This window comes from Aristolochia californica, unplaced genomic scaffold (assembly GCF_029961685.1).
Source record: "Aristolochia californica isolate CCGP_79_NKW_82.1479 unplaced genomic scaffold, dmAriCali1.0.hap1 SCAF_13, whole genome shotgun sequence".
Classification (NCBI taxonomy): Eukaryota; Viridiplantae; Streptophyta; class Magnoliopsida; order Piperales; family Aristolochiaceae; genus Aristolochia; species Aristolochia californica.
In genome coordinates this window covers 809,306-826,981 of record NW_027181804.1, presented here as the reverse complement: position 1 = coordinate 826,981, position 17,676 = coordinate 809,306, and the positions used below count along the sequence as shown (strand labels likewise).

General features: G+C 39.9%; 3 protein-coding genes across 3 annotated transcripts; 2 read left to right on the top strand and 1 right to left on the bottom strand.

Annotated features, from left to right (window-relative positions):
* The first annotated feature begins 1,311 nt into the window (after nt 1-1,311).
* LOC137948760 (cation/calcium exchanger 1-like) lies at nt 1,312-3,626 on the top strand. Its single transcript, XM_068794920.1, has one exon. The coding sequence runs from the start codon at nt 1,529-1,531 to the stop codon at nt 3,326-3,328; it is 1,800 nt and encodes a 599-aa protein (XP_068651021.1). The 5' UTR covers nt 1,312-1,528; the 3' UTR covers nt 3,329-3,626.
* A 2,031-nt stretch (nt 3,627-5,657) lies between these two features.
* LOC137948899 (uncharacterized) lies at nt 5,658-9,130 on the top strand. Its single transcript, XM_068795109.1, has 3 exons — nt 5,658-5,884; nt 8,332-8,593; nt 8,846-9,130. The coding sequence occupies exons 1-3, from the start codon at nt 5,723-5,725 to the stop codon at nt 8,902-8,904; spliced, it is 483 nt and encodes a 160-aa protein (XP_068651210.1). The 5' UTR covers nt 5,658-5,722; the 3' UTR covers nt 8,905-9,130.
* A 4,554-nt stretch (nt 9,131-13,684) lies between these two features.
* Nucleotides 13,685-17,415, bottom strand: LOC137948815 (protein PNS1-like). The gene is made up of 3 exons (XM_068794992.1): nt 17,006-17,415; nt 14,035-15,183; nt 13,685-13,908 (listed from the first exon to the last, which is right to left on the bottom strand). Exons 1-3 carry the CDS (start codon nt 17,027-17,029, stop codon nt 13,768-13,770), a joined length of 1,314 nt encoding a protein of 437 aa, XP_068651093.1. The 5' UTR covers nt 17,030-17,415; the 3' UTR covers nt 13,685-13,767.
* Nucleotides 17,416-17,676: the final 261 nt, after the last annotated feature.

Genomic DNA, 17,676 nt, shown 5'->3' with positions numbered 1-17,676 from the left:
GAAAGCAAAATAGAACGAAAGTTCAGTCTGAACTACTCTGACCCAGATGGCCTCTACAGCCTTATGAGTTGTTTCAGATAAGGATTTAGGCTGTCTGTTAGCTTCAGCTGATCAGAGAAAGTGACCCTTGTTTGAAATAATTTGAGGTCTACTGTGATTGTGAATGTATAATCTCTTCTCTGGACCTCTTAAGTTGAAAATATCTCTGTAAACCTTCATTCAGAAGATTATGTGATACTATTCTAGCTTTTCTGGTGATTTACTTCCGGCTTTCTTGTCAATGTTTCATTATCTAACACATAGTTGAGTCTTTGTGGGGGCTGCTTCAGATCTGTTCTACAAATGAATTAGTCAATAATCCACTACCCCTGAAAAGGAAAGATTTCTAGCATTCTGTGTGAAACCAATTAATACCTAACCTCGAATTTCATTCTTACTTGCCCCCTTTTAAAAAAGGTAGATAAGGATTTTTCTATTATTATTGTCAATTTTTTATCTTTTAAACATCTATTATTTAATGTTAGACCCTTTGGATCAAGTTTAAGAAAACTCTTCCATGTTCTAATTTCATGTGGATTCTCTTTTTTTTTCCCTCTTTTTGAGCTCCAATTTCAGAATCAACTCTCCCTTTGATTCCATCACAAACAATAATTCTCTCTTTTTTGTTTTATCAGTAACAGAGACTTGGATTACATGTCGATGGTCTTTTTGGGATTGCTAGATCAAAGCCTCTTAATTCCCTTCTTGCTATCATTGAAAGTAACAAGTATACTTTCTTGTCTTCTCTGGCAGATGAGAAGGTTGATGGATTAAGCCGAGGGCGGTGGCAATTTATCCAGTTATCAGAGAAAATGTTGCCTCCTGTTCCATCAGCAGTTCGCTGGAAGAGTGTAATTGACCAAAGAGTCGTAGTGGGTCGAGCAGTTCTTTTTCTCTCCATCCGCGTGAGGAAGACTTAAAGGCGAAGTTGCAGTTACTATTTTAATGGCAGAGGCCGTGCCCTCTCTCGGGGTCCACGCGGACACGTTTTACCTTTTTCAGAGCCGGCCAGTCTGAGGTAGGTTTACTTCAGTTCACACGGTGAATCTCGGTTACCCAATTTGTTCGTACGAAGAAATGGATCGGGTGAGATCAAATTAAAGGATATTGAAGAGGCTGGTCAGGAAGTTTTCCTGTTCTCATGGATGAATCACCATGTCTATAAACAATACCGAGTAAAAAAAGCAGAATAGCCCAATGGAAAGTTGTCATCTGTAACTAGAAAACAAAACGTTTTTTATTTTATTACAGGCCTGGCGCCCAAGGAGATTGTCCCCTTAATCCTCTCTCCCTCTCTCTCTCTCTCTCTCTCTCAATCGTTCTGCATCCGCTCTCTCTTGTTTTTTCATATAAAGCCGACTCGATTCATTCTGAAAAACCAACTCCCACTCAACCACCAATGGAACTACCGGATTCTTCGTCGCTCACCTAAGAATTTAACAGCATGAAGCATCTCCTCCTGCAACTTTCAAGCTAGATCTTTTCGTGAATGGCTAATCTGTTTTCAGTAATTCAAAGCAGGAGGCTGTATCTGTTCCTGAACATCTCCTTCCTCATCCTTCTGTTCTTCTTCCTCACAATATATAGCCCTCCCTCCACACCTTTTTCCCCCTTTCTGAATTCATCACCCATATCTCTGAAGTCCACGAGCCCATCTCAGCCTTCCACCGATTCAACAGAAGATTGCACTAACCTGAAAAAGCTAGATGATTATGGGTCCAAGTGTGATTTTATAAGATATAGTGGATGCAAATCCGATGGATATATCAATTATCTCTACCTCTTCTATTGTAGTTGTGGAAAGATTCCGGTTTTGGGCTACATCTTACTAGCACTATGGCTGTTGGTGCTGTTTTATCTTCTGGGGAATACCGCTGCTTATTATTTTTGTTCATCTTTGGAGAACTTATCTGCAATTCTGAAGCTCTCTCCTGCAGTAGCAGGAGTGACCCTTCTCTCTCTGGGCAATGGAGCACCGGATTTTTTTGCTAGTATTGTTTCCTTTGTTGGGTCAGGCTCCGGTGGTGTCGGCCTCAACAGTATTCTCGGCGGCGTGTTCTTCGTCTCCAGTGTTGTCGTTGGAATTATTAGCATTCTAGTGGGCAGTAGGGGTGTCGCAGTGGATAAGCCTTGCTTCATTAGAGATGTTTGTTTCTTGCTCTTGGCTCTCTGTTCTCTACTGGCAATTTTGCTTGTGGGGCGGATTAACCTATTGGGTGCAATAGCCTTCACTTCAATCTACTTTCTCTATGTGTTTGTGGTCTCTACCTCACATCTTTGCAGGGATAATCTCAGTAAGGTGAACCCATTTTGCGTGTCTCCTCTCACACCAATCACCCAGAATTTTTTTGGGGATGAATCTGCAGAATTTAGGGAATTAGAGGCGCCACTTTTGATCAGTATAGATAAAGAAGGACCAGTTTGGCCTTCCAAAGAAGATCCAGAAACTGATCATCAGTTTGCTCAAGATAGTCCATCTTGTTTCAGTTCATCAAGAATTTGCTACTATGGTCAGAGGCTTCTGTATTTCCTGGAGCTGCCTCTGTATCTGCCCAGAAGACTGACTATTCCAATGGTTTGTGAGAAGAGATGGTCAAAGCCCTATGCAGTCGCTTCAGTGACATTAGCACCATGTTTGTTGGCAGTCCTCTGGAATTCCCAAACGGATTCCAAACAAAAACTGTTTGTTTACTTGGGCGGAGGATTGTTTGGGATTATACTGGGTGTAATTGCATCTATCACTACAGAGAAATCAAACCCACCACGGAGATTCTTGTTTCCATGGCTAGCTGGAGGCTTCCTTATGAGTGTGGTTTGGACTTACATCACAGCTGATGAACTAGTTACTTTACTGGTCTCACTTGGGCACATAATAGGGATCAGCCCTTCAGTTCTAGGACTCACAGTCTTAGCCTGGGGGAATTCACTGGGAGACTTGATAGCTAATGTTGCACTGGCTGTGAATGGTGGTTCAGATGGTGCCCAGGTTGCCATCTCTGGATGTTATGCTGGTCCCATCTTCAACACATTGATGGGACTGGGAATTTCCTTGGTTCTGGCAGCTTGGTCAGTGCACCCCTCTCCATATCTTGTCCCCAGAGACCCTTCTATGTACCAGACTTTGGGATTCCTGGTGAGTGGCTTGGTCTGGGCTCTAGTGATCCTTCCAAGGAAGGGGATGAGGCTTGATAAGTTCTTGGGTGCTGGCCTCGTGGCCATCTACCTCTGTTTTCTCTCACTGAACCTGGCCGATGCTTTTGGCTTGCTGCAAATCAATGGCAGCCACTGAAATCCACCCTGTATCTCACTTTTATTAGTCTGTAATATACCATTTTTCAGTTTTAGAATTCTGAATGTACAATTACCTTTGAATCAATGATAAGATGAGTTTAGGAAATGTTCCAATTCATGCACATTCCAAGAAAATCGGGAGATGTCAAGGCCAAGAGGGGAAGGAGGATGGAGAAAGGGGCCAAACTGGGTTGGCGGTGACAATGGCTTCTTTGGATTTTGATATGTAACGAGCCCCTTGTCCATTTGTCAATAATTTGTCTTCATTTATTGAAGGCGTAGCCATCTTGAGTGTCTTTTTTCTGGTTTGAGGCCTCAACTTTCAATGAGGAAAAACACGAAAAGTCTTTGTGAAGAAAGATAATAATTAGTAGTAGTAGTAGTAATTGTCACATCACCCTTTCTCCAATCTTCCCACCATTGTGACACCGGTGGTGGGAAATATGCAAATATGCCTATGCCAAACGGATATATCGGCTACATATTAGGTGTATCGGTTGATACAAGCTCCCTATATCGGTTGAACTCGTAACACTACATAGGGTTATCGCATATCATATTCATGACATTTTTTTCCTAAGCTTTTCGATGGGCACAAATTAGGTTATTTTTTTCATTTTTTATTTAATACAAATGATATTACGTTATCACGTGTTTATTTCGATGGGCACCAATATAAATTCCTCCGAGTCACCATAATTGGTGCACGTGAAGACAAGATAGAATCAACAGGTCTGACCTAACAGTCAAGCGGTCGGTCCAGTCCTTTTTAACAGACTGGGACTGGGCCCACTCTTTTTATATTCTTTTACGATGTGGTGCAGTCCTAACACGTGTACTAAACGTTGGTGGGCCTAACGGCAGCCCATTTGGCTCAAGTTGGTCCTTCGCTTGAATAATTCGACACAAGTTGGTACTGCTTCCGATGGCTTTACATGGTTGGCTCGCTGTCACGGGTCCCACGTCTTTGAGAGACGTTCTCGGCTTTACAAAATTTTATAATTTATCCACAACTTTATGTATAATTACGATTCTTTGATATAAAATTTTGAAATGACGATTCGTCCATTTTTTTTATGAGAAAAATCAATAAATTGTAATTTTTTTAAAGTTAATATATATTTGTGTTCCTTTTTTGAAGTTGTATTCATTAAATTTTTGTTAAAAGATAAATATAAAAATAAAAAAATATTTTAAAAAAATTGAATTCATTATTTTCCAAAATAGAGAGAAAAATGTTGCTTGTCGAACGGGAATAAGTGAAACCCACTTCTAGATCACCAAGGAAGACTGGCACAACACATATTAGGTTTAGAATGAAAATAAGAAGAAAAAAAGATTATTCGACAAAATAAATAAGTTTTATATTTTATATTTTTCTAGGGTTGTATATAATATACAAACGATGTATAATAAGATTATTTCGTATAACGTTCTGATTATCATTCTAGTATTTCATATCTATTCATTCTGAATTTTTTACAATATTTCGATTCCATATATTCACCCTGGCTAATTAGTGGGTAGTTGAATGAAAATAGTAAAAAAAAAAGATAAAATTATGTAAATTTTATCAGTAATCGAGTAAATGAGTATAGAATAGATATTACCCGATTATGTTCCGTTTAATAAACCAATAGACAGGTAGACGGGTAAAATCATATACAGGTAAGATTTTTCTTTCATATCCGTTCCATTTAATAAACGACAGATAAAAAATTGGATAATAGAATAAAATTGACACCCTTTTTTTTTTCTTTTCTTTTCTAGTACTCTAAAGGCTTTTAAAGGGGTTTATGAATCTCAACATCTTCCACAATTGTAATTATGTGAAAATGCCAACCATTTGAATAGTCCCCAAAAAACCAAAATAGGGGGAGAACAAGGCTGGCCCATCATGCATAATGGGTAATGAATGTGGTAGAGCCAAAGAGCCCACCTGAAAAGGCAGTTCCTACTTTCTAGCATAGGCCTCACCCCACAAGCCCATCAGCTCCTTATGGGCTTTTCTAGGCAAATTTGAAAGTCTTTTGGAATGTGGACTCGCCAGTCTCTCCCAATTTTAGCCCTTTATACATATTTATTTATATAAAATAAATATGAAATATAATAATATCATAAATTTATATTAATTAAAATATTTTTTATTACAATTTTTAGTTTTTAATAATTCTGCTATCTTAATTGGGGAAGACCTATCCACTTGGGTCACTACTTGGGTCTGAACAAACCGGATGATGGATCCGAAATCCGATTACTTGAAGGGTAGTTCCGTAATTTGAAGCGTTGCATATCTTTCTCCGCCATTTCGACGTTTTCTTTTTTTCTCCTTAACAATCTCCTCAGTTCCCATGGGAAGAGATTGTTGCTTAGAAGCCAAATCGTAATATCAATGACGATTCAGATTAATATCTCTTCAATTTCATTGCAGCCGCTTTCAATACGATCATCTTTTGAAAAAATTCCTCGATTTCAGCTGAATGGGAGGAATCCAGCGTCAAAAATATATGCCATCTCTTCCAATGGATCTCTTCCCAGCTGTGACTCCAACTTGGTGAGTGCTCAGAGTCCTTTTTTTTTTTTTTTTTCTTGAGCGGAGTTTCCATTAAAGGACTGTTTATGCGCCTATATCGCCCTTCTCATAAACTATTCTTGGTTCTTCCTGTGTATGGACTTTTTTGGAACTTTATTTTTTATTTGATACCTATCTTCCTATTTTGGGTTGAATTTAAGTTTAGTTTCTAGTGGCTTGAGTTCTATATTTCTAATTTTTTACTATTTTTCTGCTCGTTGTTTTCCATTTTTTTTTTTTTAAATTTTATCATTCGTGTCTCTCACAGTTACGCTATAGTTGTTGCTTTACCCTTTTTATTATGTAGAGTTGAAAATGTGACCATTATTGCTTAAGGCTGAAATTTCAACTATTCTCCTCGCAAAATTCAAATGGCAGATGTCATAATGATCCCTAGGTAAATCAAATGCAATTTATGTAAATGATTGGGACATTTGATTGTGCATTTCCTGTACCTTCTCCTTAATTTTTCCTTTAGAAATTCCTGCTATATTTTATTTCTGAAGATGCCTTGAAGTATCGCTGAGAAGAACATCCTTCAAAGCGCTCCAAGGTTTCATTTGCTGCACTAATTTGCATCCAGTTTGAGCTTTTCATCTCTTATACAATTGATAGGCACTTCCTTCACAATGGAAGCGGTTAAGCTCCCTAAATGTAATATAGCTGGCAACTGCAAATTAAACTTGGGCTTTGTTCCTTCCAGGTGATTACTGAAGTTAGGATAAGGATCTTTCTACTTCCAAATTAATGTTGGAATAAGAAATCTCACACTAACAACCTCTCTCTCTTTTGGAGAACTAACTTCACATCCAGACCTAAATGAACTACCTGGCCCTAAAAGTAGAGAACATAAAGACAAGCCACATAGAACACACATATGGCTGACTGAATAGAAATAGATGGTCTTGAAATCATAGTGATATCATGTTGAAGTGGCACTGCTTCCTCCTAAAATGACTATCCAAACTTCTCTCACTCTTAAACAACTTGCTTAACAATGGAGACCATGGGCAAAATACTGATTGGGAGGACATTTTATTCACTGACAGAAGTGTTGCTCCAGTGTCCTCAAACTAGATCCTCAAAAAACAAATGTGTCACTTTTTCAGATAGAAAATTATGACATGCAATCTCATTCAGGCACCATTTCACTAATTTAGCACTAGGTAGTCACGTACGCTTGAGTTCTTCTGAAGGAGTTTTGGATCACCCAGTTCTTCTGGTTGTGATACTTTTTTCATTTTGAGCTTAAATATTCATAGCCATGACTCTGCAACTACAACTGCAAAAGTAAAGACTCCATTCATCTTCTACATTGTCCTACTCAGGTTTTCTTGTACTAGCTAACTGGCTTTTATCCTAATAACTGCCAATTTTTTTTTTGAAATGATGATATCTTATTTATCAGTGAGAAATAAGACAAGAAGATGGGGAACCTTCCATCAATAGCGAAGGAGCCTCCAGATACAAGAGTGGGGCAAATGACACAATCATCTTTGAGGAATTCAAGATTTTTGCAGTTCTTTTGATGTTTCTTGGCAGCATTTTCTTTGCCATCATTTTGGAACTTCTGAAATGAAATTTGTTTAACATAGAAAACAATGTTTTTTGTTCAAAAACTATTATGTTTCACATGCTGACACTGTCTAGAACATTATACAAAATCAGTCCCTTTCCATGCATATATGTGAAGTAGCTTGTGAATGCCCTCCCCCCTCCCCGTTACCCCTGGTGAAACTTCAACTCAAGAACTCACATTAAAAACCTCACCATGTGGCCATCGAGCCAAAGGTCCAAGTGACATCTACTCTTTTTATTGGGAGCTATTCAATTGTTCACTCACAAGGAGATGGAGACAGCTCTGTAGCCAAAATCTGTCTTTTGTCAATTGAGACTTAACTCAATGGTGACATGGCAGGGTTTCTTAATGTGAAGTTTGGATCCAAGTTTTATGGGGTAAATGAAGTATCCTGAGTGTGTGTCTGCAACTTATTCAGGGAAGAAAGAATTACTGTAGTTCAAGTCTGATAATTCAGACTTTGAAGAAGTGTATTTTACAAGACGGAGAGGGGACATGTAGCTAATTTTTCTCTTGTTTTTCACTAGACCACGGATTCAATCTTAAGTATATCCTATTCATCTGAAATTTTTTAATTCTTTCTGCTGAATACTGCTCTCTTGTTCTTTTATGAAGTTCTAAATTGAAATGTTATGGCTTTGTTATTTGCTTATTTTCATTCTACTACTGTTTGCTGCAATGTCCACATGATTCTAAGGGGGCACCATACAGATCAGTGCTTATTTTTTGGCCAGCTGACACGTGAACAATTTTGACTTATTTGAATATTGAAAAATATGTTTCCTTTTGTTGTTCTCTTATTACTCCATGGGAAGATTATGTTTCTCCACTTTCCTGCCTGTTGTCACAGATCAAAATGAGTTCAATGGAAGATGTTCGGAGATCCAAAAGCAGTCTTGAATCTTTGTTCTGTTATGACAAATCAATTCCAGAGGAAATCATAGAGAAGCCAATTGGTTTATCATTAGATGAGAAAAATATAGGGAATAACCCCCGTTGCATGGACTGCAACGCGAAAGGTGCTTTGTTGTGCAAAACCTGCTCTGGCTCAGGGCTGTATGTGGACTCTATTCTGGAGAGCCAGGGAATTATTGTGAAGGTCAGGTGTCTAGGTAATATATCCTTCTTTTTCCTATTTTGAAAGCGTATTTGTTTATATTCATTTTGCTAGAATCACTTCTACCATGATCCATGTCCAGTTGCGTAGGCAAATATCTGATGTTCATTTGGTTCCAAGTACATCGGTGCAAATTGCATTTGAATGAGACCTGCAGAATCCTTCTGATTTTGAAAATTACTGTGTGCTTGCAATATGATGATTTTTTTCTCTGTATAGCTAAATTTTGCTAATCTTTACCACATAGGCTGTGGAGGTACAGGCAACGTGATGTGTTCAGACTGTGGTGGGCGAGGCCACCTTTGAATTAAGCGAGATCCTTCAGCCTACCTTTACCTTTAAAGAAATAGCATTAGCTTGTAACTTTTGTTTCAAAATTGAATGGTCTGTGTATCACTAATCTATCTTCTCCAGCCCCTCTTCTCGAAAAACTGGAAAGATGGGTGTTCTCTGTTTTTACCAGAAAGCCTGTAACGTTCATTTTTATTGCGAACCCACTGTTTTTTTATTATAATAAAAACCAAATTCGATTCACAGGTTTTTTTCTTCTGTCTGGTAAACTAAATTCGATTTTTGTGTCGTTCTATATAAAAGATGAAGGGTTTACATCGTCTATTATTGCCAAGCATTGGGATTTGTTTAGAAAATTTTCCTCTGCATGAGCTATAAACCGAATTTGGTTTTGGTATTCCCCATAAAAATGAAGTATTTACATAGCCTTTGGCCAGTTTTGGGTACAAAAACCAGCTAACATAAGTATGCTTCAGCGTTAGTCTTCGATAGCAGAGTAGTTTCTGTTTGCCACCCTTCGGATTGTTGAATAAACTGAGAATCATTTTCACCATTATCACCTGATTAAGCTGCGAGTCCGAAAATGATATCAGCTCCACCAGGAATTCCTCGGAGATGACGATCAGGAGTTTCTTGAACTGTCATTGTATCTGCGGAATAGGGCAAATCCTGCCATCTTCATAAAGGCTAGCAGCGCAACTGCAGAGGCATTAGCCCGGGGATAGGTTTCCCACATCATCGATCTCCGTCTGAACCAATACAGCATATATCTTTCCATTCTCTCCTGGTACGCCTCCTTTGTCCTGGAATCCATCCCCGAATGGTATTTGAGCTTCGGCATAGTGAAACAGCAAGCTATGTTGAGCTCGTAAGTAGGGGTGGCTTCGAACCGAGCCGGTTCGCGAGCCGGCTCGGTTCGGCTCGATTCGATTCGTCATTTATCGAGCTCGAGCACCGAAATCGGTTCGTTTACCTTAACGAGCCGAGCTCGACCGAAGCTAGGTTCGGTTCGTCGGCTCGCGAGCCGGCTCGAAATGAGTCGGATCGGTATGACTCGGTAACAGGATCGCGAGCGAGCGGGGGAGCGGGAGCGAGAGCGAGGGGGGGAAAAAATTTTCCTCCCCCCTCGTCACCGCCGATCCCTCCCATCGGTTGTTGTCGTCGCCTCTACCGCCGTCGTAGCTGTTTGACGACGTCTATACCGCCGTCGCAGCTGCTCGTCGGCCGCCTCTGTGGCTGTCCGTTCGATTTCTTCCTCTCCTCGCCGTCGCCTCTGTTTTCGTCGCCGCCGCTTCCGACTCCATCGTGGCCGTCATCCCCGACGATAGGTCCTCCCCGGTGCCGTAACCCCCTTCCATCGGCGTCGTCTCGGCGAAAAACCAGAACAGGGGAGAAATAATCTCCCCCTTCTCTCGCGAGAGGATGATCTCGCACGTGCGAGATCATAAAATAAAAAAATAAAAAAAACTTTTTCCTCTGAAAAAAATTAAAAATAAATTTTATAGAAATAATTTTCTATAAACTATTAGTGTCTCATGTTTTTTTAAATATTTTTCTAATTAAAATTTTTTATTAAAAATCATATAATTTTCTAAGTAAGATTTTTCGTACCAAGATGGGGTAGAAAACTGTATAGAAAATTTTTGAATAAGTATTTAACAGTTAATGCTGTAATACTTTTAGCATGAAGCAATTTTCATTACAATTTTGTGTTTGATATTTTATTTAATTAAAAACTTATCGATAAGTATAATAATATATTAGATTGATTATTAATTTTTATTTATTTCCCTAGAAGAGACAATAAAAGGTCCATTTAACTTTCCTAAGAAAATTTTAAAATATTTCCTGTAATTTTCTAATAAGTCACTAATAGTAATAAGATTTTATTTAAATTTTTTTTTGGGAATATGTATCATAGGAAAAATATTTTTAGTTTTTCCTATAATATAAATTTTTATCTAGGAGCACTCAGGACGCCATAATAAATTATGGCTAGATTCAAAAATTACAAAACAAGCTAGACAACAATTGGAGTAAAAAATATTAATATTGGTGCATTTTAATCCATTATTGAAATTCAATCCTGAACCGCCCATATCATTATATTTTTTAAAAATGTATGCATAATTTTATATATAATTTATTCAAAGCCACCCCTACGTGCGAGATCATAAACAAAGAAAAAAAAACTCTTTGTCCCTTCCTCATGGCTCTGAAATAAATTGAAAAGATATTTTAGTAGAAATACGTTTCTAAAGACTATTAGTGGTTTTTTCAATAAATGTTGAAAAGACATTTTAATAGAAATATAGGGACCATTAGTGCCTCATATTTTTTCAAAAATTTTTCTAATTATAAATTCTTTTTAAAAATTCATATAATTTTCCAAGTAAGATTTTCTTGCCAAAATGGGTTAGAAAACCATATAGAAAAATTTTGAATAAGTATTTGACAGTTGATGATATAATACTTTGAGCATGAGGCAATTTTCATAGCAATTTTGTGTTTGACATTTTATGTGATTAAAAATTTATCGATAAGTATAATAATATATTAGATTAATTATTAATTTTTATTTATTTCCTTAGAAAAGGCAATAAGAGGTCCATTTAACTTTCCTAAGAAAAATTTAAAATATTTCTTGTAATTTTCTAATAAGTCTGTAATAGTAATAGGATTTTATTTAAAGGATTTATAGTTTTTATTTGGGTGATTGTAAATTGATAGTGATATTTTATTTAATTTTGTTGTGTTTGATTATTGTATGGAGTTTATTTATAATGTTATGCAGTGTATGAAGTGTTTAGATTATTTTATGGAGTGTATAAACAATTTCATGAAGTGTTTATGGAATGTATAGACAATTTTATGGAGTGTTTATGGAGTGTTTATGCAGGTATTATGTATATTGATTATGCCCAATTTTAAGTAGAGGCCATACCGAATTTTATACAAGTATTATATATATATATATATTATGCTCAATTTTAAGTAGAGGTTATGCCCAATCTTATATACATATTATATATATAAGTTATGCCCAATTTTATGTAGAAGTCATGCCCAATTTTATGTAAAATATATGCATAATTTTATATACATTTTATTCGATATATATTTTTTGAAAAATTTTAAATGTATGTTGAGGCTCGAGCTCGGCTCAAAGCTCGGCTCGAACTCGTTGGGCTCGAGCTCGATAACAATTTTAGGCTCGAGACGAGGCTCAGCTCGAAATATTTAAATCAAGCTCGACTCGAACATAAGCAGGTTCGGGCTCGGCTCGACTCGGCTCGATGCCACCCCTACTCGTAAGAACAAGATTCATGGCAATTGTGTGAAGTTGGGTCCAAGGCACTCTCGCTCTTCCTCATGGCAATTGTGTGAAGTTGGGTCCAAGGCACTCTCGTTCTTCCTCGTGGCAATTGTGTGAAGTTGGGTCCAAGGCACTCTCGCTCTTCCTCGTGGCAATTGTGTGAAGTTGGGTCCAAGGCACTCTCGCTCTTCCTCTGGTTACTCCATTTATCTTGATGACAATTTGATTTCTTGGAGTATTAAAAAAGCAACCTAAGGTATCACGTTTCAGCTGTGAATCGAGTATTGTGATCTTGCGCACACTGCATCTGAACTTCTTTAGCTTACGCATCTCGTATGCGATTTCAATGTTCATATTCCACAACGACCAATTATCTTATGTGACAACAAAAATGTAATCTTCCTAAACTCCAATCCAGTTTCTCACACGTAAACCAAACATATTGAATAAGATTATCATTTTCTTTGAGAACTTGTTGTTGTTGACAAACTTTACCCACAATATGTGTCATCTTACCTGTGCGTTATCGACATTGTCACCAAAAGTATTCCCCTCTCTCTTTTCGATTTTTTTCATTCCAAATCTTTTGTAAGCGAGTCTTTCTTCCTCCAATTTCAATGCAGCTACCGAAGGCTTCATTTGAACTCAACGATCCTTAGCTTTCGGTTATCCTAGGAGCTGCCTCGGACGCCTTCCTCTCTGCTTCGGGATACAGAGGAAGAACCTTTCTTTTGGCTGGTAGCATCAGCCTTTGTCTTCGTCTCTTCCATCGAGAAGAGTTGTTCCTATCTGAACCGGGGAGCTGACCGCTGAGTAAGCTTCAGCAACTCTGCGTCGGTACTCATAACGCCCACGTATCTACGACCCCTCTTTCCAATCGTCGTCGTGAGCATCAAATTCCTGCACCCGCCTGACGTACTGAACCACATGACCATCGCCATCTTCGCAGGAGAAAGGAATGAACCCTCATCGTGAGCATTGAATTCTGGCACCCGTATAATCGTACTGAACAATCGGGACCGACCAATTGCCATCCCTAAATTTTTACATGAAAAGCCAAAACTAAGGTTTTTCGCAGAGAAAAATCAAAATCCTGTAATTTATTTTGTGAATTTTATCGATCCATAAGAGTGAATTTTGTCCCTGACCATGTCACATTTTTTTTTTTTATCGAATGGCCTTAATTTAGTGCAAATGCAGCTTTTCTTTTTATACTCTTTGCCTTCTCATTTGTATGGTCTCATTTTGTTTCTAATAACCTCTTTGTAATTGTGACAGTATTTCTGTTAAGACTTTAATCTAGAAAACAATTTGAATATCTCCATCAATCTCAAATGTTATAGACAGAAAATCAATTTCGTGCAACATCTTCCACTCTCTCCAAACAATTGTCTGGAGCAAGACGTACAAAGATGAAAAAAATTCAGAAATCATTGCTCTTCAGCGAAAGATGAAAAAAATCAGAAAATCAGGAGCGAAAACTGGTTCAGTTCATATCTGAAAGACAGAAACTTGTGTTTTTTTTTAATGAGTGTAAGTCGAAGTTCATGCCTGGAAATCATCTACGCTTCATCGTCTGGAGGTTGGAGTTGTCGAATCCGGTTAACAATGGTAGAATCGATACGTGGATTTTGTGGGTTCTCCGCGTATGCAACGATTTTTGCTGCTACACAAGCTTGAGGCCACGCCATGGCCACCCGAGTCTGCAAATTCATAATAAATCATAAACATCATCGTTCAGCTAAAATTTCAACATTTCCATGGATTGGACAAATGAGAAAAATAAAGATTTTTCTGATGTCCACATCTAAGGGTGATCTCTTTCTTACCATGAAATATCCCATCAAGAACGCGTAAATGGAGACGCTCGTGGCGAGGCTCTTTTCGACGGCAAGAGTCCACGAACCGCCGACGAGGGTACACACCGCTCCACCGGAGACGCCAGCCAAGAAGCAGCACGAAGCCGTGAGATCCGTGTCGACCAACCGGACCATCCCGAGCCGGTCGAACATCTCCCAGGTGTCGCTGGACGCCTGAACCAACCCCTTCTCGTGCGCCCCCACATGGACGAACCCCCACCGGTTCCCAAAACGGACCAGCCGGTCGGCGGTGCCCATGAAGCAGTGCGCGCACGAGAACATGAACTCGTCCTTGTCCTCTGACACCAAGTTCATCGCCCGGGCCAACCCGCGAACCGCGCCGAGAAACGGAACCAGGCACGCACCGTAGTAGATGCTCCCGGCCGAGCAGGTACACGCGGCGGCGAACGCCGCCCGGGCGTCCAATGCGTGACCATGCGAAAAACGTAGGTAAGCCACACGCGCCACCGCTACGTGGACGACGTTTTTTATCACCTGCATGGTCCACGCAAAGCTGAGGAGGAGCACGAACAAGAATAGCCCGGCGAGGCGACCGCCGGCCACGTAGGCGCCGCCGACACCAAGAATCCACAGGCACGAATAAATCAACCCTGCAAGGAGCGCGACTGTGACGTATCCGGTGATCACCACCGAGTTCTCTGCTGCGGCGAGAAGCGCCGCCGATAGGATCATGGCGGCGTGAGACCGACGTGGGGTGACCCAACAGCCGTACAGAGACTGGATGATGGCAAAAAGGAGGGTGAGGATTCCGGTGGCGAGGCCGCCAGCGGTGTCAATGGAGAGGAGGAGCAACGAGGCGACGACCGTCAGACAAGGGGCGAGCCAAAAGATGATCCTCGGGGCATTGTTGGGAACGTGGAGAGTCATGAGCAGGAAAGCGAGAGCGACGGCCAAGGCGCAAGCAGATGAGGTGAGAAGCTGAGGATACCAGTGAAGCGGGTGGAATTTGCGGCGGCTGGTTCCGCCATTGAAGCCGCTAATGGTGAGGAAAGCGGTTAGAATTAGGATTAAGAGAAGATGAAGAGAGAAGAGTAAAGGGAAGATGCCAATGGAGGATCTCCTCCGGACTGTTTTCTGGGTCGTGATCGCTTCCCCCGCCTGCACTCGAGAAAATATCCACAACGGAATTAGATTGCGTTAACGAAACAATTACATCGCAAAAGATAATTAAGGAGATGGGATCTCTTTGGTCGAGGAAACCTTTGGGTCCGATTTGTCACCTAGTCGGGCATGATTATATTTGGACCCTCCTATGGGTCAGTGGGGACCCGATCCTAATTGTTCAATTAAACTCGAGCTTTTACCGAAACCGAAGTGAGTCAACCCGTAATTCGGCTGAGGCACCTTGAATTTGATGGGGCCGGATAATCGGACTCGAGTTCAATGTGTCCGAATCCGGGTCAAAGCACTATGACTGTGACCGAGTTTTGGAGTCAACTCACACCCTGATAACTCGAAACTCAATGGGGTTAATTTTTTCCAGGGTTTTTTTAGTGAGTTCGAAAGTCGGACTTAAAAGGTGAAAAAAGGGAACAATTGGGTGGGTCGCACCATTAATTAAAACTCAAATGACAAACTGAGCCAACCGATTCATTAAATGGAGAAGCGGTTTTCGGATTCGGTCAATAGCATAAAAGAAAATGGCCCACTTTCAACTCTGTCACGAGAGCGATGGAGAATTGTAGCCATACACGTTTCAGATGAATAAGGGCCCACCTCCGCTTACTGTAAGCTTAAGGCTCACGTTATTTCTTCGTCGTCCGAAGAGACTCGACAACGAAGTCGTCGCAGTACGCGAAGTTTCCTTTAAACGGTAACTGAAATTTCTGTTACTCGATTCAAGCTTCCGGAGCAAGAATTATTTCCATGATTTAAAAAATTAGAGTTAATGGAAGGAAGGATCGTTTGCTTCGATCAGAAACGAAAAACAATGGCTTAATTGTTGAAGAAAATGGAATAAGTTGTGATAATGTGCAGAAGAGGAGAAAAAAGAAGAGAGAGATTGAAGGAAAGTTGATTGCGGAGGAAGGATTTCAGTTCACATTCTACAAAACTGAGAATTTTTTATTTCTTTTAAATATGGAATGGCATCGAAGAAATAGGTAAAGAAGATCAAGAAAATGAGAGAAACTTGAGGAGAGACGGTCATGAAATGGAGGATTTGAGTTCGGTATCAAATGGAATAGGTTGGAATAAATGTCAGGAGAAGATGAAGAACAGAGAAATTCCAGGAAAGTTATTCCGATTAGGAAGATCAGGAAGATACAGAAATAATCAGTAAAGACCGAAGAATTTAAAAGAATAAGAATGCAAAGTCAGAGTCCAGAAAGCAAGAAGAAAATAGCAGGACAAGCTCCAGGAGAAGAACTCAAATCCAGAATCTCGACTCTGAACAGAGAACAGACTCGAAAACTACAAGTACAAGAAGAAAAACAAATACGAAACAATAAATCTGATTAAAAAAGGCGCACAGAGTAACAGAAAAGACTGTAAAGACGAACCTGGTTAGGCGCGACATCAGAGAATTTGTAAGAACAAAAGAATAGCAGGACCAACTCCCGAAACTGGAAGAATGCTCGAGTCAAAAGGACGACTCAGAAGTCAAAACAGAGAAGAGAACTCGAAAAGTGGAAGAAAAAGAAGGAAAACAAGAATGAAACTTCAGGACCTGGTTAGGCACAAAAGACCTAAGAATTTATAAGAATAGAAGAATAAAATCTGTTCATTAAACAACAAGAAAATAGCAGGACAAGCTCGAGGAAAACAACAAAGCTCGAAACCAGACGAACGATTCAGGACAGAGAACAGCACTCGTGAACAAGATGAAGAAGGAAAACAAGAATGAGCATGAATTCCACCGAGATAAGATTCAAAAAGAAAATAAAAAACAGAGAGACATCAAAATAAAGTAAACACAAACCTGGTTAGGCGAGATGTGATTCATCGTAGGAGATCTGGACGGTTGCCTTCCTCTGCTTCCTCCCTCTTTACGAGTCCTCTCTCCTCCAATCAAGAGAGATCTCCACTTTCTTGGCGCCCACGATTCAATTTTTGAAGCGGAAACGAGCTCGAAATTTTCTTCTTTTTTCTTCTCTTCTTCTCCTCTGCCTCTCGGCTCGACTCTCTTTGTTTTTCGAATTTCTTGCTGACTAGCAAATGACTGACGTGGCGTATTTTTATTGGTTGATAGATGACACTGAGACGAGTCTTTAAGGGGTTGTTGGAAAATTTCCCGGGAACCTCGATGAGGTCACGAAGCTGGTTTGGTTCAACTTCAACCGAACAACCTCCAACAAACGGACCCATAGTCGGATCTCCCCCAGATCGGGTGGCAGGCAGCCCCAACCGGACCAGCGATCAAATTAGTAGGTCCATTGGTTTTGGTTCAACGGGTTAATATTTTTTTGGTAATTAAAGTTGTAAATAATGCCAGAAAAAGAAAAGAGAAACGACCGAATAGGAGAGGAAATCGCTCCTGGAGATGAGGAGGCGGCTGTTAGGAACGGATGGTCGCCGGAACTCCGCCGTAACCGACGCGGACATTAAAGCTCCATGCCTGGAAGGCGACCGGCCGACTCAGAAACCTGACCG